We start from the raw sequence: 26,101 nt of genomic DNA, 5'->3' as shown, positions 1-26,101 counted from the left end.
GGCCACCACCCTTTCCAGGGGACCTCACCCCAGATCCATATTGCTCCCACTCAGCATCCTGTCCGCTTTGCCCCCACCAATGGATCCCAGCTACCAGGAGGTCAGGAAGTGCCCTCTGGCCAAATGACCTCCACTATACTTACCTTGAACAGAGGATTTGCAGTTCATGGCACTGGTCCAGCTCTTTCCCAGGTGATCTAGTTCCCACCCAGAAGACCTGATGGCCGCAAACTTGAGCTGTGCCCTTTCTGCTACTTAAAGGCTTGAAGATAAACAGACATCTAGCTGAGAAGCAAAAAAGCCCACATGGAAGAAGCACACCAGCCTGTGTAGTCATGAGGTGCCAAAGGGACCAGGTATAAGGCATCATCCCCCCCCCCAATATATATATATACACACACACATACATACCATAGTGAATGAAGGGGCAAGTCAGAGTGGAGACCCAAAGACCATTTGTCGGCCACTGGGGATCACCTTGCAGAGGGGTCTAGAGGAGGAGATGAGTCAGTCAGGGTGCGATGTAGCACCGATGAGAATTCAGCTTTCCTCTAGTTCCTAAATGCTTTCTCTCCACCCCCCATCCCCCAACTACCATGAACCGAATTCTACCTTGCAAGTCTGGATAGAGCAGAGGTTGTACACTGGTGCATAAAGTAGCTGGAGAAACAGGGAATCCAGGGTGGATGATACCTTTAGGACCAAGGGTGTGAGGGGCGATACTGGGAGAGTAGAGGGAGAGTGGGTTGGAAAAGGGGAACCGATGACAAGGATCTACATGTGACCTCCTCCCTGATGGACGGACAACAGAAAAGGGGGTGAAGGGAGATGCCGGATAGGGCATGACAAAATAATAATCTATAAATTATCAAGGGCTCCTGAGAGAGGGGGTAGCTGGGAGGGAGGGGAAAAATAAAAGACCTGAAGCAAAGGACTTAAGCGGAGAGCAAATGCTTTGAAAATGATTAGGGCAAAGAATGTACAGATGTCCTTTATACAATTGATGCATGTATATGTATGGATTGTGATAAGAATTGTATGAGCCCCTAATAAAATGTTTAAAAATAATAATAATAACCTCAGGGAAAAAGTTGACTTGCAGGGGTGCTAAGGCCCCACAGGAGCCTGGATACAGACTGCAGTTAGAGCTGCTGTGCTGACCACTATGGGAGCTCCACTGCCCGTGTTTTGAAATCTGCAGAGACAACTCCAGGTAACACTCCCGACCAATAGTCTGAATGCTTATGACCAGAGAAAATGTTACTGTGTGCCCCACAGAAGTTGGGGTTGCTGTCAGCAGGGAGCTCAGAATACCCATCACCTACATAGGGTACTAATCCATGTGAAGAAAAACGACCTTCTTATGATTTCTGTGGTTTCCTGTAACCTCACAAATAACCTTGTTGTTAGGAAACACTTTTATTCCAGTATTAAATATAGAATATAAAAGTATCTTTTATCCTTTCCCAAATATTCTGAAATGTTATAGGGGAAAGGAGTTTTAGGGATGACATATACTTGTTTCCCTACATGGTCAAAGGAATGACAAGATTCAGGTAGGCCTAGTCTTGATTCCATTGCATGGTAAGGATAGAGACTGTCTTTAATTTCACCAGATCATCTTTGTACTTCTGATGGTAATGGATGTAAAACTACATTAAACTTAAAATCTGCACAGCTGTCCGCATGATTGGTAGAGGGAAGACCTCAAAGAGAGGGCTGTGTTCTCCCAAGGACTCCACCAGCATCACTTTTCTAGTGTGAGTCTCAGAGGCAGGGGCCCCATTCAGTCCTTTCCACCTTTACATACCATGCACCTCCCACACGCAAATGCCTGACAAGAACCCAAATGAAAGCACAGCATGCATGGATTTAAATTCATATTCCTTCTCACCTAGAGAGCATTTTCTGGGTGTCACGAATCTTATCCACATGAACACGAAGAAAGTGTGGGTTTTCCTCTTTCTGGTAACTCAGGGTGGTGAGTGGTTCAGGGAGTCAAACATGAAGTCTGGGAGTGCAGTATCCGAGCACATGACTAACTGGGTTTCTATCCCCAGCTGTATAGGCCCAGGTGCAGCTACAAGAGTCAGGCCCTGGACTAGTGAGGCCCTCACAGACCCTGTCTCTCACTTGTGCTGTCTCTATATTCTCTTTAACCAGATAACATGTAACCTGGAAAGGCTCCAGTAAAGGGTCAGGAGTGGATTGGGGTAATATGGGATAATGGGGGCACAAAATATAATCCAGCTCTCCAGTACTGAGTCAGCATCACCAGGGACACCTCCCAGAACCACATTTATTTAAAACTGAGCTCTGTGAATCCTGAGGGCACAGCTATGTATTACTGAGCAAGTTACAGTGCTGGGAAGTCAGTGTGAACACAGACACAAACTCCGTTTCAGCCGAGGCAAGGAATGAAGGCAGTGAGGCTTTCCTCTCAGAAATTGTGGTTTCCCCACCTTGTCAGCACTTCTCCAGGGACCACCTTGCATAGACTCTAGGGAAACTTCATGCATCTGACCATGTCTTCTTTTCATTGGAATAGGTTTTGTCTATCTTTCACCAGGCAGATTTCAGAGCACTATGTATTGTTCAGACCTCAGTTTACAATTCAGATACTACCTACTGTCATTTGTTGTCAAAGTTAGAAATATTTAATGCAGTAAAAAAAGATCACATTGAGTCTCAAATTTTGTCCCCACCCTCAGATATATCTTCAATTTTTTCATTCTAATGTATACTCACTACTGCACATTGTGCAATAATTTCCTCTTAGAACACCCTAGAAAATATTGTCTATGCCAATACTGTTGTTAGGAGACAAATAATTATTAAAAAATTCTCAAAAAAAACGAATTCAAAAGAAAAAAGTACAAAGTACAAAGTGAGGTAAGGTTCTTGCTTCATTTTCCTGCAGGTACATATCTATTTTTCTGACATCATTTATTGAAGATGGCATCTGCTTCCCATTTAATATTTGGGAGGCCCTTATCAAAGATCAGTTGCCTGTATGCTGATGTTTTTATTTCTGGGTCTTCAGCTCTTTTCCATTGGTCTGATTATCTGTCATTATGCCAGTACCACTCTTTTGACTACAGTGGCCGTAAAGTATGTGCAAAATTCAGGTAGAGCAGGCACTCCAAATAGCCTGATTTAAATACTTCCCCTTTCCTTTGTAAAGAATGCAACCTAAATCCTGTGAAATATCTTTACTGTCTTTGAGCCAGATTTTTTTACCAGTATTTTATTGTGGCATATATCTCAGTATCAAAATCTATAATAAATAGCTATGTCTGTAGATTATACTTCCTTGAGCTTGTGCCCTTTCTGCTGCTTTTTCCAAGTGCAGTGGGCTTAGTGGTTAAAATCCTACTGTAGTTTACTAACACTGAGAGAAACCAAGGAGGGTATTTGCAAAGTCACTATACAGCCAGAGCTTTCCTTCTGCGTGAGATCACTGGTGTGTGATGTAACATGACTTCCTGTGGAGTTTCCCATCTTAACTGAATTTTTATTTTTAAATTTTGTAGATTTATGTCAAGAAAGCTTAGAAACGCAGGTAAAAGTTCGTTACCCAAACCCATTACAGCTACTGATAACTATCCTACAAGAAATCATTGATGACACATGAGCTCTTCATTTTTTTTTAAACTTTTTTATGATTTTAAAACTTTACAGAGTAAATTGGATTCCATTCAATTCATACATTAATTGAAACTCCCAAGACATACCAGCATTCTTCCCACTTCAATCCTCCTTGTGTTTTTATATTATTCATCCTTCTTTCCTATTCCTTCTTACTTTCAAAAGTTCTTATCCATAAGCAAATGCTGTCCTTTTGATTTAGTATCATTGATTTTTCTAAGGAGTGTATACCTCTCAGATGTAATTCTTACCCTCCAAGCCTGTATATTGTTGGGCTGAAATCTGAGTCAGAGGAGTGAGTACAGGTCCAAGAGTGAAGAGTCACTAGAAGCCATAATCTCGGGATTCCAAGTCTACATCAGACCAGTAAGCATGATTTAATTTATGATTTTGGTTTGTTCCAGTTTCTTCTCCCAATCGAATCAGGACCTTCTTTTGTGATCCCTTTAGAGTAATTAGCAGTGGAAGCTGGGCACCATCTAGTTCTTCTTGTCTCAGGGTTGTGGAGGCTGAGGTTCACTCTGGTCCATTCATCATCAGGATGAATTATTCCCACACATCTTCTTTACCACACTTACCACAAACATAGGGGTTTTCTCCTGTTAATTTGTAGATGTTTTGAGATTTCCTTTATGAATGAAGCCTTTGCCACATTCACCACATACATTGGGGTTTCTCTCCAGTATGAGTTCGCTGATGAACTGTGAGTCCATCCTTCCTGAGGAAGGCTTTTCCACATTGACTACATACATGGGATTTCTCTCTTATGAGTTCGCTGATGAACAGTGAGAGCAGTCTTTGTGATGAAGACTTTTCCACATTATCTACAAACATGGGATTTCTCTCCAGTATGAGTTCGCTGATGAACAGTGAGTCCATCCTTCCTGAGGAAGACTTTTCCACATTGATTACATACATGGGATTTCTCTCCAGTATGAATTCGCTGATGAACAGTGAGAGCAGTCTTCTGCATAAAGCCTTTGCCACAATGACCACATACATGGTGTTTCTCTCCAGTATGAGTTCGCTGATGAACAGTGAGTCTATCCTTCCTAAGGAAGGCTTTTCCACATTGACTACATACATGGGATTTCTCTCCAGTATGAATTAGCTGATGAACAGTGAGAGCAGTCTTCTGGATAAAGCATTTGCCACATTCACCACATACATGGGGTTTCTCTCCAGTATGAGTTCTCTGATGAACAGTGAGAGAAATCTTCTGGATAAAGGCTTTGCCACATTCACCACATACATGAGGTTTCTCTCCAGTATGAGTTCGCTGATGAACAGTGAGTCCATCCTTCCTGAGGAAGGCTTTTCCACATTGACTACATACATGGGATTTCTCTCCAGTATGAGTTCGCTGATGAACAGTGAGAGTACACTTGTGCATAAAGCCTTTGCCACATGCATCACATACATGGGGTTTCTCTCCATTATGAGTTCGCTGATGAAAAGTGAGAGAAATCTTCTGGATATAGGCTTTGCCACATTCACCACATACATGGGGTTTCTCTCCAGTATGAGTTCGCTGATGAACAGTGAGAGCACTCTTCTGGCTAAAGCCTTTGCCACATTCACCACATACATGGGGTTTCCCTCCAGTATGAGTTCGCTGATGACTAGTGAGAACATCCTTCCTGAGAAAGGCTTTTCCACATTGATCACATACATGGGATTTCTCTCCAGTATGAATTCGCTGATGAACACTACGCTTACTCTTCCTGATAAAAGCTTTTCCATATTCAGCACATACACAGGGTTTCTCTCCAAGATGAGTTTGCTGATGAACAGTAAGCATACTCTTTCTGATAAACGCTTTTCCACATTCACCACATACGTGGGGTTTCTCTCCAGTATGAGTTTGCTGATGCACAGTGAGATCATTCCTCCTGATAAAAGTTTTTCCACATATGTGGGGTTTCTCTCCAGTATGAGTTCGCTGATGAACAGTGAGAACAGTCTTCCTGAGAAAGCCTTTTCCACATTCACCACATACATGGGGCTTCTCACCAGTATGAGTTTGGTGGTGAACAGTAAGGCCATCTTTCCTGAAAAAGGCTTTTCCACATTGACCACATACATGGGGTTTCTCTCCAGTATGAGTTAGCTGATGAACAGTAAGCTTACTCTTCCTGAGAAATGCTTTTCCACATTCACCACATACGTGGGGTTTCTCTCCATTATGAATTTGCTGAGGAGCAGTCAGATCACTCTTCCTGGTGAAGCCTTTCCCACATTCACTGCATACATAGGACATTGCTGCCACATGAGGTTCCTGATGTCCCTTGAGGCATGATACACTGTGAAAAGTTTTCCCACATTGCAAGCATTTTCCTAGCTTTTGTCCTTCATGACTTTTTTGATAATGTTCATTGAGTTTGAACATTTTCTTGAATATTTGCCCACACTGACTACATTCATAGGTCTTATCTAGTACATCAATAATCTGCTGCTCATAGAGCACAGAGTCCTCGATGAAGTCTGTTCCACATTTATCGCCTGTGTGTGGTTTCTCAATTTCATCACAATCCTGATGCTGACTGCATTGTGACTTCATGAGCCTGGGTGGTTCACACTCAGGGAATTTCATTTCAGTACAAAATTGCTCTTGTACAATGTGGAGAAAAGTTTTCTCATCTTCACTGAGCACACCTGACTTGTGGATTTTGTTGCTTCTGTTCTGATTTAATTCTAGAATGATTAAATTTGATTTTATAATTTTTTCATGTAATCCAAACATCTCATAAGTTTCCTTTAGAGGAAAATTATTTTTATGCTGAGAATATGTATTAAATTTATAGCATTGTTCTATTCTGTCCATGCATCTTTCACATGGCAAGTGCTCAAGCAAATGATCATCATCTTTCTGGGTTTCTATAAAAGAACAGAACATTGACTCTTTTCAACATCTTGATTTACAATGGACCCCTTAAAAAATGCATTGATTTAAAGTAGATCTTTAGTGACAACCCTCTTATATGAATATAAATAAAACACTATGCTTACTGTTTATTGCCCATTGGACAAAATACCATCATGTAAACAATCCAAATGATAAAAACAGTTATTATAGAAATCAGGTTGGATATGAAAGTGATGAATGGACACAGATTTGATATATGCTTAAAGATGTACATGAAAACATACAACAAACATAGCGGAAGGACGAGATTGAGACCAATAGACCACAGGAGTGAGAAGACTTGCTAATTCCAGTTGGTAGAGGTTAGATGTATCCATTTCATCAATCTAAATGAAAAACAACTAAGTACTAGATAAAGTTGGGAATGTGAAACATGTCGAATGTCCTACTTGGGAGAAAACCATTTTTACAGGTATATATGAAAGGGATTATGGCACAGAAACACATTCTTTATGTTTATGGAGTCTGTATTCTAGCTCACAGCACTCATCTTACAGTGTTGTTCTGTGGTGGCGTGCAGGTTGCTGTGATGCCAGAAGCACTGCCACCCAGTGTTTCAAATACAAGCAGGACCACCCATGGTGCACAGGTCTTAGTGGATTCTCCAGAAATAGGGACTGGGAGGAAGACCTGGTGATCGACTTCTGGAACATGAACCCCTCAGGTTTAATGGCAATGAAATAACACTGAGGAAGTACTAAATCCTTAAAGTACACTCAACAGTACTGATGTGGATGGAGGATGAGCTTTGGGGACCTTAAGTGCTTGACATGCCATGACTGAAAATGAGAAAAAAAATAGCTGCTAACATCCTCTAATTGGAAAATGGCACACATGCAATATTTTCATGAAAATTTTGTAAGTTGTCAAAACAAAATGGAATGGTAAAATTTGATAGTGTATGCATTATTCAGCTTTAATAGACTGGTACTGGCTATTTTTAATTAGATAATCAAGTAGTTTATAAAGCTGAGATTGACAAAATTCAAGAAGATTGTCATCATATTCATTATCCAAAAAAACACTTCAATATTTTCCCTGATGTATAATTTTGTCCGTGGTAGGCTAATATTCATATGCCTGCAAGCAAGACCAGTTAGTCCAAGTGTTATTTAGTTTTGTGCACCAATTAAAGCAAACATAGAAGCATTCACTAAGTTGGAGAAGAGTCCCAGTCAAATTCTCTAATTAAATATCGCCACAATATCCTCTCATTATAGTGCTACCTTAATGATACTTCATACATGCACATGACTAATTATTACCTGCCAGCAGCTGAAACTACAAAAGCAGACATGTTGTTGTTATTGTTCTCCCCACTCAGGAGACAGTTACTCCACTCCACCTACTCTCAGCACTGGTCTTAAGTTGCTCATCCAATTATTTCAGGATCTCCCGGGTAAAGATCTGCCTACTTTGTTAGGCAGGTAGGTGTCTGCCTGTGTGTGTGTGTGGGGGGGTGGGCTGCATGCTCTGAGATTACATAAACTGGTGAAAGAATGCAAGGCCTTTTTATTTCTGCTCTTCAATTACACAACTGTCCTTTAGGACCCAACCAGAGGGCATTTAAGAGACAAAGTGATAATTGATTCCTTGAGTGACAGAAACAAAGGGAACCTGATTGCTTTTAAAGCTAGGCATCTTTCAGCTGAGTAGCAAGAAGTCAGGTGCCTGTAGCAGCTATATACTAACAACTTACTGGAGGGCAGTTGTGGGGAAAACTCTATGTGGAGATTGTGCATTAGCAGTTCTAGCTTTGGGGCTTGTGGAGGTTTTCTGCCAACACTAGTACTGGTCTTCCAAGTCCTGTATTCAGGAGTATAGAGATAAGGCTGCTTACACTTTCATCCAGGTTCTGTTTTCCACAACAATGAAATTGAGGGGAGAGGGGGAGAAGGGATAAAGGAGAGCTGATATCAAGGAATTCAAGAAGAAAATGTTTTCAAAAGGTGGTAGCAATTGTACAGTACTGCGCCATGTAATTGAACTATGGGAAGTTATGATATCTATAAGAGCTCGCAATAAAATATTTTTAAAAATATATTGAAAAATTTACATGAATTTTTCAGCCTGACATTGATCAACCATACAATCATGTACACTGATGAATGTAAAATTTGGGGAAAGTATCAGTAATTGGAAAATGTGATCTTAGTCACAGAAATGACACACAAGTTTACTGATAAAATTTTGAGACTAATGATGAATTCATAGCAAATTCCTTACTAAACACCAGAAATGGAAACTATACATATGGAGCTTTCAGAATGGAACAAATGAAAATCAAATCAACCACATCTAAAAAAAAAAAATGGTGGTGACGCTTATTAGTCAAAACACGCCCATGGGTTAACTGTGGAACAGATCATAAATTGCTCAAATCCAAGTAGAAGCTAGCCAAAGTAGCTAGAGCACAAAGCTTAGAGACTATGTAAAGAATAAACTTGAGGAATAAAAGACTGACTGAAGACTAATGACAGAGACCAGATGGGATGTGGGATGACATGAAAGCCAACTTCCATATGGAAACCAAAAGGCTACTCAAAAGACAGAAAAGAAAAGAAAGCAATATTGAATACACTATGCATTGTTTGAATAACTAATAAAATCTATTGGAATATGTTGCAAAAATGTTCTTTACAAGCAGCAACGGTCATCTTTCATGTATTGGACCTGTTAAGAAGGGGTGGGCCTAAGGAAGACACACTGTATACTAAGGAATCTACAGCAAACATGTGCTTAATGAAAAAAGCAAGAATATAAGATGTTAAAAATGCCCTTTCCACTTAGAAAATTACTAGAGGAATAGACAACTTAAAATAAAAATCTTACAGGTACAAAAATATTGAAGGTACAGTGCTAAAGTATGTTCTAAGCTGATAACAATTTTCTTGTTAGGAAGATGATTTTAGATACCTAAAAATAACAGAAGTCATAAATGTGTTTTAACAAGAGGAATAAAATATGGAGAAACATGTCTGTTAAAGAATTCCAACAGAGCAGGCAATTTGACCATCTCTCTAAGAAAACAGAAAGAACAGATGTCACCTGCATGAAGAAAACTTTAAAGGAACAGGACAACGAATGAGAAATTGGACACCAAAACCTTTAGAGAAACTCCAAGGGGGGAAGCTAAGGAAGCCCAAAGGAGACCGTTTATGATGGGAGTTCAAGATGCAAGACGGTGCTGCATACTGCAAATGGCAATCCATTCTGACTCAGTAGGGGAGGAATGTGCTGTATTCAGAGGAGTTATAAATTCAGAGTTCTCTGTTTGGAGAGAGGCGTGCAAGACAGATTTTCATAGTAGAGTGGAAACATAAAAGAAGGGAAAATTTCAGAATGTTAAAGAAAATTATGGAAGCAAACATACAATAGTGGAAAACAAGAAAATGGAAATCTAATCTCATAAGAGCTACAGGTGTACTTCTCTCAACATCTAGGACAAGTGAACTCTCACATTCAAAGTAGCACACACTTTTATGCATTTTTGGACCCCTATCATAGATATGAGGCCTTCTCCCTGTTGAATCAACTACCCCAGCCAATTCCCCTTAAGGTATTTTGACCATGCCTCTGAGGAAATTCCATTATACCTTGCGTCAAATACCAAACACAGTTCTCTTGTTTCAATCGAAAGGTTCTGGGTTGACAACTCGATAACCTGTTTATGAGAAATTACTGAATCTTAAGACACCAACATTAATGTAAAGCTTGTAAAATCTGCAGAATTTTGTATTTTTAGGAAAATAATGCTCAAAGGAACAAAGTAAATAGTGTTCTCTCAAGGGCAGAAGACCTAACCCACTAACTTAGGCTGAGATAATGCAATGAGAATCTACCTCTTTGAGAATACCACAAACACCGCAAAGTTTTAACATATAAGACAGGAAAAGCCAGTGACGAGGTCAATGACTTGAGAGTTCTCCTCACCAATGGAAACCAGGTTGTGATAGTTCTCCAACATCACATCCTGATACAGGGTTTTCTGAGCAGGGTTCAGGAGTTGCCATTCCTCCCGGGTGAACTTTACAGCCACATCGTTGAATGTCAGTGGTTCCTGTAGTAAGAGGAGTTTATTTAATGGAGTATTTTACACTTGAAGATTTTAAAAATATATCTTACAATAAAGAAAGCAAAACAGTAATAAAACTGTTGCGGTACTTCATTCCATAATGTGTCATTAACTGAGGACATGGCAGACAATATTTCTCCTTGTTTCTACATTCACGACCATCGGCCCAGAAAACTAGGCCTATTTTTAGAAAGATCTCCAGTGTTCTGAGAAATGTTTTCAAATACATATTCTCCAGGTCAAATAATGTGCCCCTTACAATAGCTAGCTCGACATTAAGGAGCAGATTTAAAGAAGCTCCCATAGTAGATGAATCACTTCTGTGCCTGGCTACTTCACTATGCCAGAAAGTTACGTGGAGGTCAGAGCAATCAGGTTCTAGAGCCAGACCAACATAAATGTAGCAAACACCTGGGAGGGCACAGGGCCGGTTTGAAGTCAACTAACACTAGGTTAAGATGGTAACTCAGCATCTTGATTGTTTATAATTTTACCCACTTAAGATATGACCCATTAACTATGTACATGCTAACTGCATGACATGAATGCCTTATGGAAAGATCTGTAAGCTCCATTATATATACCCATTGGAAAATATATTCACTCCCTCAGGTCTGACATGGGAAGAGAGCCCCTGTGTCCGGCTGTCTGCTCTCTGTCTTTTAATATTTGCCACAACTGCAATGTCACTCCGAGGATAACTTTTGGAGTGTTGGGGACCCCAGTGTCCGAAAATAATGCACCCACTCATAAAATAAGAATTTCGAGGTCCAGTAACATTATTTGAATGTTCTAGAAATAGCTCAGCTTTATAATCACTCAAAGTAGATAAACACCTGTTTGTTATTAAATGGAATTAGGGTTTCTAACGGCATCACCATTATAAGAGGCTCGGTACCTTTAGTGGCAACATGTACCAGGAACAGTGCAGATGGGGGCGGTCAAACATACCTCAACTCTCCAACATTTTCTGTCAACACTAAAAAAAGTCAGTCCTTCCACACCACTCTGTCTCACTTCTGGGTTTGATAATCTGTTGCTGTGGTCACACAACACTCAATAGATCAAAGTGGTCTATTAATGAACAAGGTACAACTGGGGAACAGGAACAAGAAGCTATAAGTCAGAACCAAGATCAGAATGTTCACAGACATTATCTCCCTTCCTAAATGCAGAACAACTTTCTAAGCTCTTAATGGCCACCTTAGGACAAGCTCCTCTTGACAACCTTAGGACAAATTCTCTCAGCCACCTTTGGACCGAATTACCTTAACTTTAATTGCAAGGTCCTCTTGAACCTGCCATCTTTCACTACATGCTCCCCAAGGGGGTCCTCCTAGTTCTGTTGGGTGGATCTCTGGAGCCTTCCTAACCTTGGCTAGGCAGGGAAGGTGCTAGGTTGGCCCAATAAGCCATCATATTAAGAGGGAGAGAGAGAACTGCCTGCAGGCATGGATTGAGAAAAACAGTGAGGCATTATCCTGTCATTTGAGCTGCTGATTTGGGTTTGTTAGCCGCTGCAGCCACACAGTTCAGAAGGAACCCATGGATTAGGGATTTGCAGCTTCCAGATATTCATGAGCCATTTCTTTGAATGACAACTGCTAGCCGCCTGTGTGAACTTACTTGAAAGTTTCCTCCACTCCATGAGCCAAAAGCTTGTTGGTCTGACCTTCCCATTTGGGTTCCTCAGCCCCTGCAACCTATTATCGGACCAGATTCAACAACTTCACCTTGTGAGGCAGTGTACTGTTGTCCTGGTGATCTGGTTCATCAGCCTTTGCAAACACATCAATGAGGAGAACCTTCCAGACCAGCGGTTCTCAATCTATGGCTCTCAACCCCTTTGGGGGTCTAATGACACTTTCACAGGGGTCTCCTAAGACCAGTGGAACACACATATTTCCAATGGTCTTAGGAACCAAGATACCGCTCCTCCTCTATCTTTATCCAGGCAAGTCCACTCACATGCAGATACGCCCACATATGAGTACCGGGTGTGAAGACTATTACCCATGCTACACATGCTTCAAAACAAAATTTCATTTTTTTGTCATTAGAAAGAATTATTTCACAACATAATGACATATTGTTTTGTGATTAATCACTATGCTTTAATTATGGTCAATTTGTAACAATGAAAACACATCCTGCTTACATTATGATTCATAACTGTAGCAAAATTACACTTATGAAGTAATAACAAAAATAATTTTATGATTTGTGGTCACAACGTGAGAAACTGTACTAAAAGGTTGCGGCAGTAGGAAGGTTGAGAACCACTGCTCCAGAGTGATACCTGACCTATGGATTTGGGACTCACCAGCTTCCACACCTTGAACAGGGATTTATTTACTTGATGGCTATTTAGTTTTGTGAGATACAGCAGGGCAAATCATGGAGCATCCTGAAGCTCTACCTCATAGGGACAGGTCTACTGCTGGTCCTGCAAAATGAACTGTAATATTCATGGATCAAGAGCTATACCAATGAAGATAATGACCAGGGCACATGGGACACAGTGACAGAGCCAAAAAAGAGCTTTCCAGCCAAGATCGAGGAACAGGCCGGCAAAATCCAGAGGACAATCTCAATAACGAGCTGATATAGATGAACTGATAAAGATGGAACCAAGAAATGAGCCTATATTCAGAAGGCACAGTGTCTGAGAGGGACACAGAGAACAGGCCTGCTCTGAAGGAGCGCAAATCTGCCTACATGTTTCCTTAACATGAATCCCAATGTCTATCCTATTGATTCTGTTAGCAAGTTACATTTTGTTACTTAATAAAACTTGTGCCTGTGATTCTGGACTGTAATTTCTATGTGGCCACTGCAAAAAATTAATGATCTGCGAAGGAGAGAATTGTGTAAATATAACTGCTGTCAGAACTGGAAACCCATTGGAGGGTAGATTTACGTTTAAGTTCTGCCTCACATGAATCAGGGCTGATGCTGATGGATGGTTCTCTCTCCTACATCTCTAATTAGAGGAAGTGAGAAGCCATCAACCATTTTAAAATTAGTATTCCTACAAGGCCCATTTCAGAGGCATTAATGAGAATGCTGCAGTTTGGGATATTATTCAACACCACCTTCAGAAAGAACCATTACGGAAACTCACTCAGACAAAAAAAAACCCGTGGAATAACGGACTCTCCTAAAGAAGTGATCTTATTTCTCCTTAAAAACTTAGCATAGTGTTAAATTTGAATGATTCTCATGGGTTGGCCATAAAATAATGAAATATCAGTTGAAAGCTAATATCATCCAAAGAATCCTTAGTGATGTATTATGTTCAATGTCAGTAGTTTAGTGTTATTCCTGTGATCAACATATTCCTAATCTTCTCCATCCCAATGTTGAAGTCAGAGTCAAAGTTCATCTCTAACTTCTACTACTTCAAATTTCCACTATCCAGTGAACTGAATCAGTATTATACAGGCTTCTACACTTCTAGTAAGTAATACAGAAAAGGAAAAAATGCATCAGAATTACCTGAGCCTTGCTCATTTTCTTTGGTCCTTATAACACTGCCAGCAACTGGGATGTTCTATGTTTTTCTTATCTGTATCAGCTCCAATGATGCTCATGAATTTCAGCCTCTCAGGAGGACATCCCAGAAATAATAATACCCAAACCAGGCACTTCTTCCTTCTTCCTCTAAGCTGCTGGTTGGTGAAAATCTGCAGGCTGATGGGAGGATACAATGTGAGTAGTTTAGGTCCAGATGCTGTAAGTGTTCCTGTCCATCTTCTTAACACAGTCCCCAATACTGTTAACGGTCTCCTTATTGAGTGACAGAAAACATCTTAATACCATGAGCAATAAAAGCTAAAACTCATAATTTTCAGACTTATGTGTAAAAGATGACTTTATAATAAATAGAGATTGGGTAATCAAATACACATGTCAAAAATAAGAAACAACCTGGACCGCTACCTCAAGACACATGAAATATCAATTCCTTACTGTGTGACTCTCAAGGAGAATGACAAATCAATGAACCTTTATGATGATTATGTTAATTAAAGAATCTGGAAAATCTGAAATGGGCTATATAAAGAACTATTTAAAACTGAATGCTGTTTTTCTAGAGCTGTAAATTGTACAATCACTTTAGAAACACTTTAAAACTCACCATCAAGTAGAGTTACACATATAAGCAACGATAGGACACAAGAGAACGGTTCACAGTGTTCCCGAGACTATAGAGGCACTACAGGCAGCTAATGGGTTAGCAGTCCTACACTTAACACTTGTCAAAAACCACAGCTCCATATTAAACACATATATCACCTATTAGTTTGAAATTCATATATATATATGTAGAAGTATACATTCCCCCATAGTGAGTGCACTTTTGAACTCCAAGACAAAGAACATTTTTATTGTAGCATTATTTGCAGTAACTCAATGCAGTTAGTTGCCTGTACATCTTTCTAGTGATGGCCCCTTAACTCCTTCCAAATATTTAGGTGGGTGTGTCATCCGTCAATGTGATTGAGGAAAAGGAGATCTGGTGGCATAGTGGTTACTGTTGGGCTTCTAATAGCAAGGTCAGCAGTTGGAAACCACCAATTTCTCCTAGAAAGAAAGATGGGATTTCTTCTTTCACGAGTGACATGGCTTTCTAGTCCACTGAAGAGTGACAGTCTTGGAAACCCACATGGGGCAGTTGTACCCTGTCATACAGGCTCGCTATGAGTCAGTGTTAACTTGATGGCAGTGAGTTTGGTTTTTTTGGTTTAAGAGAACTGTGAAAATTGCCAAACAATAGATTGGTACCCTTGAGACTTGGGGCTATGCAAATAAGCTGCCTGAAAACCCAACCTGGCAATGAGTCACATTGGACGTCTGTTAGGTTTAACTGAGGCATTTCTCAGACAGAAATTGGGATCTCACTACCATCAAAAAAAAAAAAAAATGAGAGAGCCAGGAGAAGGGGCCTTTGGATCTCAGATTCTTGCATTGAAACTCTTCAATGTAGAAGACAGAGAGCTGTGACACAAGAGAGCAAGTGATGGGGAGAAGCAGCAACAGAGACATGGTGGCAGCAGAACCAAGAGACTGAGACAGAGCAGTGCAATTGCCAGGCCACGGAATAAGAGAGCTGAGTGCCTCTGGGCAGGAGGTTAATACGTGAAGTGGCATACATCTGAGTATTTATCTGGGGAACCAGATCTGCCAACGTACACAGAACTAAAAGACCTTTGTAACACTTGCCCATTCAGGACAGAAGCCAAGGGGTTGCAGGGCCGCACTTTAGCTGCAGGTATGGCTGTCAAGATGCTGTCCCAAAGTAGAACTGTATCTTGAGTTATTTAGGATCCAAATTGTGTGTTAGGGAACAAAAGTTACCCCTATGCCAAATATAATTTCAGGAGAACATTTACTGAACTTTAAGAGAAAACAAAACACACACACACACACACACACAACCGGATGGATAAGGGAGACCACTAGCACGAGGTCAAAATAACACCTGAGGATTCACAGCCTGGACCCTGGATAACAGGGCATAGAACAAAAGGCATGTCACAGATCATGACTGGTGGCAGATCAATACATCACAGGTACAGGTGGGACTTCAGAAGCAGGAAAGGGACCATGACTAGGACATGTACCTTATTCAATAGAAGAACTTACAAGACTGCTCCAGGACCTTTATACAAAGCCAGTCAAGCAAGACTCGACAATGTCCCTTGTTCTGTCCTCAGTAAGGTGACCTCCATCAGGCATACACCGAGGCAGGCCCGCGGAGAGGGCTGGCTGCAGAGGAGTGCAGGCAATCTACTTTCTCACGCATTCTTCCGGAGGGGGAGATGATCTATATCCTTGGTTAATGATCAGAGAGAATTTAATGGCGGCTTAATCAAAGTGAGGACGCAGCAAATGGACACTGAGTTATCACTGTCATCAGCAACCCAAACCTAAAACCCCACTGACTGCCATCGAGTGGATTCCGATTACAGCGACCCTTTAGGAGCAGTTGGACCTGCCCCGGGTGGGTTCCCGAGACTGTAACTCTTGACAAGAGTAGAAACCCTGCTTTTCTGTCCAGATGTGTCTTGTATTTCTGAACTGCTGACCTTGCAGTTAGCAGCCCAATCTGTAACCACTGAGGCCACCACTTTTTGCAAATTGGAGCGCTCAGAATTTAAGAAGCTCTAATACAATTATAAGCGGTTGTCCATCCAGTGAATTCTGTCGTTCAGGGAGAGGTGCAAAGCCCTCTGGCACTGACGCGAGGACAGCCCGGCGATTGTGGTGGGCGCTCTCCCTGTCGGACCCCAGAAGGCATGGCTCCCGCCAGCTGCCCACCGAGCTTCTCTGCTCCGCCTCGCCCTCAGGAGCCCGGGTCCTGACGCCGCACGTCGGCGCGTCGCTCGCCCTGTTTCAGAGACAGAAACACACTTGTTCTCCTCTCTCACCGTCGTCCCGACAACTTACACTTACTTCCCAAAGGCACCACCGCCCCGCCGGTGCACAGGACCCTCCTCAAACTCCCGCCGCAGCTCCTGAACGACCGGAACGCAGAGCGTGACTATGGCGGCCGCCGAGGGCCGAAATTCACGCACTTCCGGCCCCGCCCTTCACAGACTTGATGGAAGCCGCCATGCTTAGATACTATCCGTACAAAAGGAAAGCATGTGTGCGTTACTTTCCGTAAAAGAGGAAAGGGTGGGTGGGTGTATGTGTATGTGTGCCTCCCACTTGTTCTAATTTCATACACCTTATTTGCATGGCCTTACCCATTCTTTTATTGAGAAGGACAAAGCAGTGGACAGAAAGGCCATATAAAAGCAATCCATCACTCCACATTGGTTCATGAGGTTAGTCACTCACTTTCAAATATAGATGCAATCTTTCTGCTGTGAAATATCAACTAGTTTTGAAATTTTATTGCCTGGGATCCTTTAAATGTTGATTTCACGGATTTTCATATATTTTTTCAACATATATATGTATATATACGCACATACACAATACCTATTATACTTTACATTTTCATTATATAGTCATAGCTATAAAACAGGAAGTCTTGGTCTGAGGATGTTCAATTTGGTAGGGTGGTAACACATGTCTAGGTAACACATGAAATGTGATCAATATAAATAAAAAACAGGATTGTAAATTTTAAGGTTTGTATTTTTAAATCGTCACAATGTAGTGCCATTAAGTTATTGCTAATTTATTTAGGAATGAAAACTGAAAAAAATTTAAGGAATTTGTAATAACCAGTGGGGAGATACGCATTTATGATGTAGCTTAATTATTTGAGTAATTCACAGTGGAATAGATTTTCAATCAGCATAAAGGTGATTACTATAAGCTGGAGGTCAGATATACCACTACTGTTCTCCAACTCCTTCACTATTTCTAAACCCAACAGTTCCCTGTACTTTACTCCCTGCTCAGCTGGGTTTGACAACTCCATCCACTAGCTGTACAGACTCACACCACACTCACAGGTATGTAGTTAATTGGAGGCTGGAAACGGGTTATACATTGGGATAAAAATTAATTTGAAATCAGGGGCTCAAGTGGTAAGAGAATCCTTTGAAAATGATGATGGTGGCTTTTGTGTAAATGTGCTTGACACATTAGAGGAACATATGGATTGTGATAAGAGATGTAAGAGCCCCCAAAAAAGGTATTTGTTGAAAGAAAAATAATAATTTGAAAGTAACAAGATACAAATTGTATGTAGTTGGCTAACCAGGGGAGCTTTCGAAGCAGATAAACCTTGGAACAGAAATATTCCCTGTTGATACAATTCTTGATCAGAGCATTGGACAGTTTTCTGCCAGTGGGGGTCTCTCTGCTGCTCACTGGTCTAACTCCAGGTCAGTACAGCATTTCTGCATTTGGTCTCTGCACTAGCAACCTCTCTACTGCTATGTGACCTAGCTCACAGGCAGTGGATAGCAGATTTCTCAGCCCTTACCTGCTATCTACATTGGGTAGCTCAGGTGCCAGAATCCCTGCCATCAGATTCTCTGCTACTAACTGGCCTGGAAGATCTTCTAGTCAGACCTCTCCACTGTACTGCCTCTTGACTCATTACCTTTCTGCAATCACGGGATCAGATCCTAAACAATTATGTTTACAGACACGGTATCACATTGGTGACCATTCTGCTTACACACGACTCTGTGTTATGGTCAACCTACTTCCCAGCCAGCATGCTTTCTGTCATTCAAATGACTCAATCACAACCATCACACATTTGTTGTTGTTACCTGCCATCCAGTTGGTTACAACCCTATAGCGAACGGTACGCAACAGAACAAAACACAGCACGCTCCTGCGCTTTCTTTACAATCGTTCCCATGCTTCAGCCCATTGTTGTAGACACTGTCAGTCCAGTTCCTTGAAGCCCTTCTTCTTTCCATACCCCTTCACTTCACTCCAAGTTAGACAGTTTGTCCTTTGAGCAGTCGCCAGTACTTTCAACTTTCTTCTTCAGGACCACAATTCAAATGGATAGATTTTTTGGGGTCTTCCTTATTCAATGCCAAACTTTTAAAACTCACACATGTAAATCATTCTTCAGGCACTAGGTTAAAATTTCACTCTTGAGCACTGAAGGTTGTCAGTTATCTTCAGCAGAACTCTAGGTCTCTTGGCAAAGCAGAGCTGTGTTCTATTGCTCTGTGTGCTATTGCTCTGTTCTCCTGTGCCAGGTGACAGTTCCCTAAGGTGGGAGATTCAGATATCTGACCTGGGTCTATAGGAATGGTTGTAACTGCAAGTAATTGACAGAGACCAATTATCTTTATTTACAGGAGTGCAGTCTCAGCAGTCGAGACCAGGATGGGTGAAGCCCTCCCAAAAGCAGTCCCTCACCTGCACTGTCTCAGTTTTCTCCATCACCAGTATTTCCTGCTGGAACTGGATCTGCCAGACCTCAGAAAAGGGACTGCAGTGGATGTGAGTAATATGCTATGAGGGTAGTACAAGTTATAACCCATCCTTCCAAAGCCAACTCTCCATCACCAGAGACACACTAAGGAATCAGTTATTCCTGCAGCTGAACTCCATCAACGCTCAGGACACAGCCATGGATTACTGTGCAAGGAGCACAGTGAGGGGATGTCAGTGTAAGTTCAGACACAAAACTCCATTGAAGGGGAGACACGGGCAGCAGGGGCGCACAGGACCCACTGAGCACATACACAAAGCCATAGACAGGCACAGAAAATGACAGGGAGGATTACGTGTTAGAATTAAGGCTTCCCCTCTTAGCTCTCAGTATCCCCTGGACAGTTTTTCTCTAAATTTCTCCTCACTGCAAGCTTGATAGGAGAAACTAGCATTCTCTGTTTGCAGTCCAAATATTAAAAGTGACCCTGACCCTTCATTGGTATCCCATATGATCAATTTTCCTTCTTAGCATACAGATTGTCATGGTTATTATCATTCTGTCTGTTAATCAGAACTTGAAGGGTCAGGTGTCTGACTGCTTTGCTCCCTCTGCAATGTGAGTAGTGACTGATTGATTTTCTATGTCTGAGATAATTAATGTGGTGACACCTGGGGCTGTACTTGTGACATGTCATTAGTGATGCTTGTTACTCATGGTCTCAGTTTATGCAGACACAAGTGTTTCAGGCAGAGGGAGATCTCTAACATAGGGAACAGGGGAACTGGAATGACCTTTGTGGTTGGAGTTACTCTTTGGAGTCATAAAAAAGCAAACATTCAATGGAAGGAAACTTTGATAAAAAAAATAGCAAATTTGTCACAAGAGGTAGAAATTGCAGACTAATATCTCAGAATGCTCTTTAGAATTGAGAATAGTGGGACTTTTCTCATATTTTGAACCCTTGATCAGGGAATCCAGTTCCTAGAGAAGGACATCCTGTTTGACAGAGTGTCAGCAAAATAGAGGAAAATAGTTAATTAGATACACAGAGAGTGGCTACAAAATTGTTCTCTAGGAACAAGTGGGGACGGTCCAAGATGTGGCAGTTTATGTATTTTTTCTGATGGACACAGAACCATGATGATTAAAGTTGACACAAATGCACCCAACAACATCTCTGATGAAGTGAGGTGCAGAAAGTTTAGATTAATGCTGTTTAGTCAAGTAATTACCTAAAATAGTAATATAGATTTTTACATTCACAAAATGTTAAATTATTTAATGCTTAACATTCAATACATATACCATTCCTTATTCAGTTTAGCTGTATGGCTATCAAACAATCAGGAAAATAATGTGCAATAAATAATATATACCAATGAATATAATTGGGGATTCCACTGTCATCCACAGTTTCCTGCAAAACAGAATCTCACCATTTAGACAAATGCAGTCCCTCCTCCTCTTACTTTCCAGGCATCTTTGTGAAGTGATTCACTAGACCTTACTCTCAGGCACCTCTGGGTGAGTGTAAATCACCTGTCATTTGGTGAGCAGAATCGAGTGTAATCCTTCACAGAGGAACTCCATATAGACCAATGGAGTAACTTTTAAAGTAAAAATTATATGCTTATACAACTGAGGTAAACTTATTTAATATAAGAGTATTAAATCCTCTTACGTGAAGTAACCATTAAATAAATGATTCTGTAAGAATTAGATTTCCGGGACTTCCGGGAAGATGGTGACGGAGTGACACATACCAGGGGGACTCCACAGAATCCAGCCGAGGAGAGTTGCTTAGAGGGAAATTCAAGACTGTGGGATCACAGGAGGTGCATCATAAAGATAAGTCTGTCCAGATGGGATGGGTTGGATGAACTGTCTTGAGGGGGGACGGCGGGACCAGCAGTTCTGGAGGGACTTGGGATGAGGGGAGGTGGGGGGGTGGGGAGGAGGTGTTGACTGGTCCACGGATAGGGGAACAACATGAGATCCAAATTGATGGTGAGGGGGGAGTGGCAGGCCTGTTAGGGAATGACCAAGGGTGAGGTAACGTGAAGAAGAGGTGTAGCGGTGGCCCTGGTGGGGACGGAGCATGTTAGTGTGGCAGGAGGAAAGTCAAGGGAGGTGAAGAAGGGAGCTGCGAGGCAAGGGCATTTATAGAGGTCTAGACAAAGATGTGTACATGCAAATATATATATGAGGATGGTGAAATAGATCTATGTGTCTATGTTTATAGGTTTAGTATTGGGGTGGCAGAGGGACCTTGGGCCTCTACTCAAGCACTCCCTCAATGCATGTATGTTTTCTTTTATTGGATTGGCGCTATGTGATGCTCGCCCTCCCGATACAATTGCTGAAGCCAAAGCGTGTGAACAGGTAGGTGTGATGAGGAGGGCTGATGGTGCCCGGCTGTGGAGGGGATTTGGCGTCTGGAATCTTGAAGGCTTGGGGATGGACAGGCGGCCATCTGGCTCGGGGGCAGTGGAGCCCACATGGAAGAACACACCAGCTTGTGTGATCACGTGGTTCCTAAGGGACCAGATATCAGGCATCACAGAACAGAAAATCTTATCATTGGCAGCAAACCTCCATGATACGATCGCCGAGGACAAATGGGTGCATAAGTAGGTGTGGTGAGGAGGGCTGATGGTGCCCGGCTATCAGGGGGAATGGTGTCTGGGCTCTTGGAGGCTGGGGGTGAGGGGACAGGTGTCCATCTGGCTCGGAAGCAACAAAGCCCACATGGAAGAAGTACACCAGCCTATTGCGACCATGGGATGTCAAAAGGATCAGGTATAAGGCATCATCAAAAAAAACCTTACCATAGTGAATGAAGGGGGAGGTGCAGAGTGGAAATCCAAGGCGATTTGTCAGTCACTGGAGATCCCCTCACAGAGGGGTCTAGGTGAGAAGATGAGTCAGTCAGGGTGCAACGTAGCACCGATGAAGAATATAGCTTTCCTCCAGTTCCTAAATGCTTACTCCTTCCCTCGACCCCCCACTACCATGATCCAAATTCTACCTTGCAAGACTGGATAGAGCAGAGGTTGTACACTGGTGCATATAGGAGCTGGAGGCACAGGGTGGATGATACCTTCAGGACCAAGGGTGTGAGGGGTGATACTAGGAGAGTAGAGGGTGAGTGGGTTGGAAAGGGGGAACCAATTACAAGGATCTACATGTGACCTCCTCCCTGGGGACGGACAACAGAAAAGGGGGTGAAGGGAGACGCCAGATAGGGCAAGAATATGACAAAATAATAATTTGTAGATTCTCAAGGGCTCATGAGGAAGGGGGGAGCAGAGAGGGAGGGGAAAAGCGAGGACCTGATGCAGGGGGCTTAGGTGGAGAGCAAATGCATCGAAAAGGATGAGGGCAATGAATGTACAGATGTGCTTTATACAATTGATGTATGTATATGTATGGATTGTGGTGGGAGTTATATGAGCCCCTAATAATAAAAAAAAAAAAGAATTAAGATTTCCATGTGCCGAAAAATGAATCCGTGTATCAGATCATGTCCCCCACCCGCCACACACAGACATACAACTAAAAATATCCAAAGATCTAAGCATGAAAAATGAAGTCATTTTTAAGTAAGTATAAGACTATTATTTAAAAGTTTTATTTAATGAGAAATAAACATATGACAGCAGAAGCAAGAAGCATAAATGACAAAGTAGGTTAAAGTCTGTCTTATCACAAACCTGGCTTGTGGCCCAAGACCAGAGGCACAAGTGTGGGGAAAAACACCAATAATTAAGACTAACGGGGGCTGTATAATCTATCTATTGGGTCAGTTAAAGACATAAAAGTTAACTCAGAAGCTTATGATGAGTAAATTTTGTTATAAATCGTTAATCTTCAAAGATTTTTTTTAAACTGAGGAAATAGAACATGGAACATATTATGAATTTTTAAGAAAATGGAAACATGCAATGATGGGCACATGTGTGGATAGAAGAATTGAGGATTTATTCCCCATTGGGACATTGTGCTCACCTATTCTTTTAGGTATGAAGAGTTGTCCTCTGATAGTTTCCTATGAAAATCTTACAAATTTCACCCTATAGCACTGAAGTAGCTTACCTCAAAATCTTAGTTTTTTCCCCTAAAAGCTCAAAGAACATGGACAAAGAGCATGAGGTGAGTCTCTGGGGGATACACAGCTGAAATTTTAAGAAATTCATTTGTAGTTTTACACCTATAAAGTTGAGATGGTAACAGTGCCTCTACCCATATTTTGTCTATTTATTAAAAGATGCAATAAAGTGATCTGTTCTCTCCGTTTAGTAAAATTATACATACCTTCTTTTACCCAGAATGCAGTGTCCTTCCAAAAGCACATCCAAAAACCATCACTGTCGTTGAGTCATTTCCTCTCAAAAGACACAAGGAGACAGAGTAGCACTGCCCCTGTAGGTGTGTTAGGGTGCAAATCTCAGTGGAAGTGGAAAGCCTCATCTTCCTCCCAATGAACCACTGGTGGTTCATACTGCTGACTTTGTAATTAGCAGCCTAACTCATCATAAACAACACCCCTGAGACTCCCCATGATACTTAGGACATTCATCTGCTCTTGTGATGACCTTCTCAGAAGTCATGCACTTCACTTACTGGTGTCGACCCTTCCTTCTGCTGATAAAACCACACCAGCCCTGGGAGAAGTGCCTCAACTCTGGAATTCCCAGGTGTCCAAATTCAATTATCAGGACTGAACACAAGTCACCTTTGAGTGATGATCCAGGTTTTCCTTGTTACTATGTTAAGAAGTGGTTTTACAGAGAACAAGCATGTGTGAATGTGCATGGTGGAGAGACACAGTGGATGACACAGAGGGTTTTGCTGACCAGAATGTCCCTGTTTGCAGGTGTGCAGTGTGAGATGCAACTGGTGGAGGTTGGGAGAAGCTGGAGGCAAACTCTTGGGGGCAAAACTGTCTACTTCTTGGACTAGTAGGGCAGGATCATCACTTCCTTTGGCGGAGACAGGGCCGTGTCCTTCACCTAAGAGACAGTTGACAGTTCCCCTCTTGTTCCCTGTAAAACCGCTGAAGCACGATGATCTGCCCATCAACTATGCTTCCTCTTCCCAGCTTCCCACACTCCTCGACTAGCCATGAAATTCCTTATGCCGTGCCTGTATAAATTAATGCGCTGCAGTTGCCAGGAAGTCTCCTTCCTCATCAGGGAAAAGGCTCCACCTGCCTCAGCTTCTTGTATCAGGTCTCCTGTCTTTCTTCCATCCCCCACCATCCTCCTCCCTGTGTTCCAGGAGCTGGGCAGGTCGCTGCAGCCCTTATGGGTTTGCAAATGTAAACTTTGAACAATGAGTTGGCCCCAATTTGATGCAACCTGTTGTTGGCAGTAGCCTGGTTTCTCTCTAATAAAGTCACTATTATGAATACATCTGAAACCAAACATCACAAAGAGGTGAACTCATTTCAAACCCAGACACCATCCCAAATGGACACTTTCCTATCTCTTTTTCAAAAAGCGGTGGTTGGGACAGGGGCTCGAACTTACACTCAGATGTATGACAATTACCCCCCGAAACCATTTTATTGGGAGCTCTTACAAAAATCATACCAATTCACGTTGGTCTTTTCTTTCTTACCAACTATTGGTATTTTTATCTCTGTCATATTATTGTATTATCCTTGCAACGTATTTTTTCTCTTTATACTGCTTCTGTTTGTTTTACAGGTTGCTAAACACAGAAGGAGTAGAAGCATAGACATAAGAACTAATGCAAGGGTTTATAAGGGATGTAGGGGTTAGGGTGGGAGTTAGGGAGAGTAGGTATTGAGGGAGCAAACGATGCATGTGGGATGGGGAAGGGAGCTCTCTTTAGAAATGATAATGATTATGCAACTTATTTTAAAAGTGCTTTAACCATGGAGTCGGGAGTACATGTTCAAAAATAATTTTATTGAGTAATGAGTGTACAAATCTTCTTGTTATGATTGAACTAATGAACTGTGTGATATGTGGATTACATGCCTATAACACTATTAAAATAGTTTTAAATGAACAAAACCATAAAAAAATCCAGACATGATCATGTACTATAGTAAGGAGACAAGAATGTCATATATCAATAATGTGTTTTGTTGAATAAAATAGAGGGAAGTTCTGGGGGCGGGGAAGAAGGAGGGGTGATTTGTCCTTCAGGAGAAAGGACCAAAATATTTTGTAGGATTAATATGGGGAGATTGCAGTAGATGAAATGCCACACTTCTCACTTACAGAGTTAAGGCACATATTCAAGAGATAAGTGGGAGTGCTGATAACAAAATTTTGGGCCAAGTTGAGACCCAACAAAATAAAACTAGGATCTTGTAGGTCAAGGCTTCTGAGTACGCACTGTTGTATCTGAAAACTTTGACCCTGATTATCCACTATTGGTAAGTGCCAATGCTACATGGCCACATATAGACTTACCCTGGTGCCTAGAGAGTAAAACTACTCCAAACATATTAGGAAACTGAGAGCCACAGGACTAAGTACTATGAGACCCACTGGATCAGATATAAATGCCCTCAGGAATTGCAGTTTCAAGGAGTAATAGCCAC

At 41.7% G+C, this 26,101-nt stretch overlaps 1 protein-coding gene across 1 annotated transcript; it reads right to left on the bottom strand.

Annotated features, from left to right (window-relative positions):
* Nucleotides 1–3,728: 3,728 nt before the first annotated feature.
* Nucleotides 3,729–17,176, bottom strand: LOC142442569 (uncharacterized). The gene is made up of 4 exons (XM_075543661.1): nt 17,109–17,176; nt 14,148–14,342; nt 10,508–10,634; nt 3,729–6,525 (listed from the first exon to the last, which is right to left on the bottom strand). The coding sequence occupies exons 2-4, from the start codon at nt 14,160–14,162 to the stop codon at nt 4,469–4,471; spliced, it is 2,199 nt and encodes a 732-aa protein (XP_075399776.1). The 5' UTR covers nt 14,163–14,342; nt 17,109–17,176; the 3' UTR covers nt 3,729–4,468.
* Nucleotides 17,177–26,101: the final 8,925 nt, after the last annotated feature.

This window comes from Tenrec ecaudatus, chromosome 3, assembly GCF_050624435.1.
Source record: "Tenrec ecaudatus isolate mTenEca1 chromosome 3, mTenEca1.hap1, whole genome shotgun sequence".
In the NCBI taxonomy this organism is placed as follows: Eukaryota; Metazoa; Chordata; class Mammalia; order Afrosoricida; family Tenrecidae; genus Tenrec; species Tenrec ecaudatus.
This window is presented reverse-complemented; position numbering and strand designations above follow the sequence as displayed.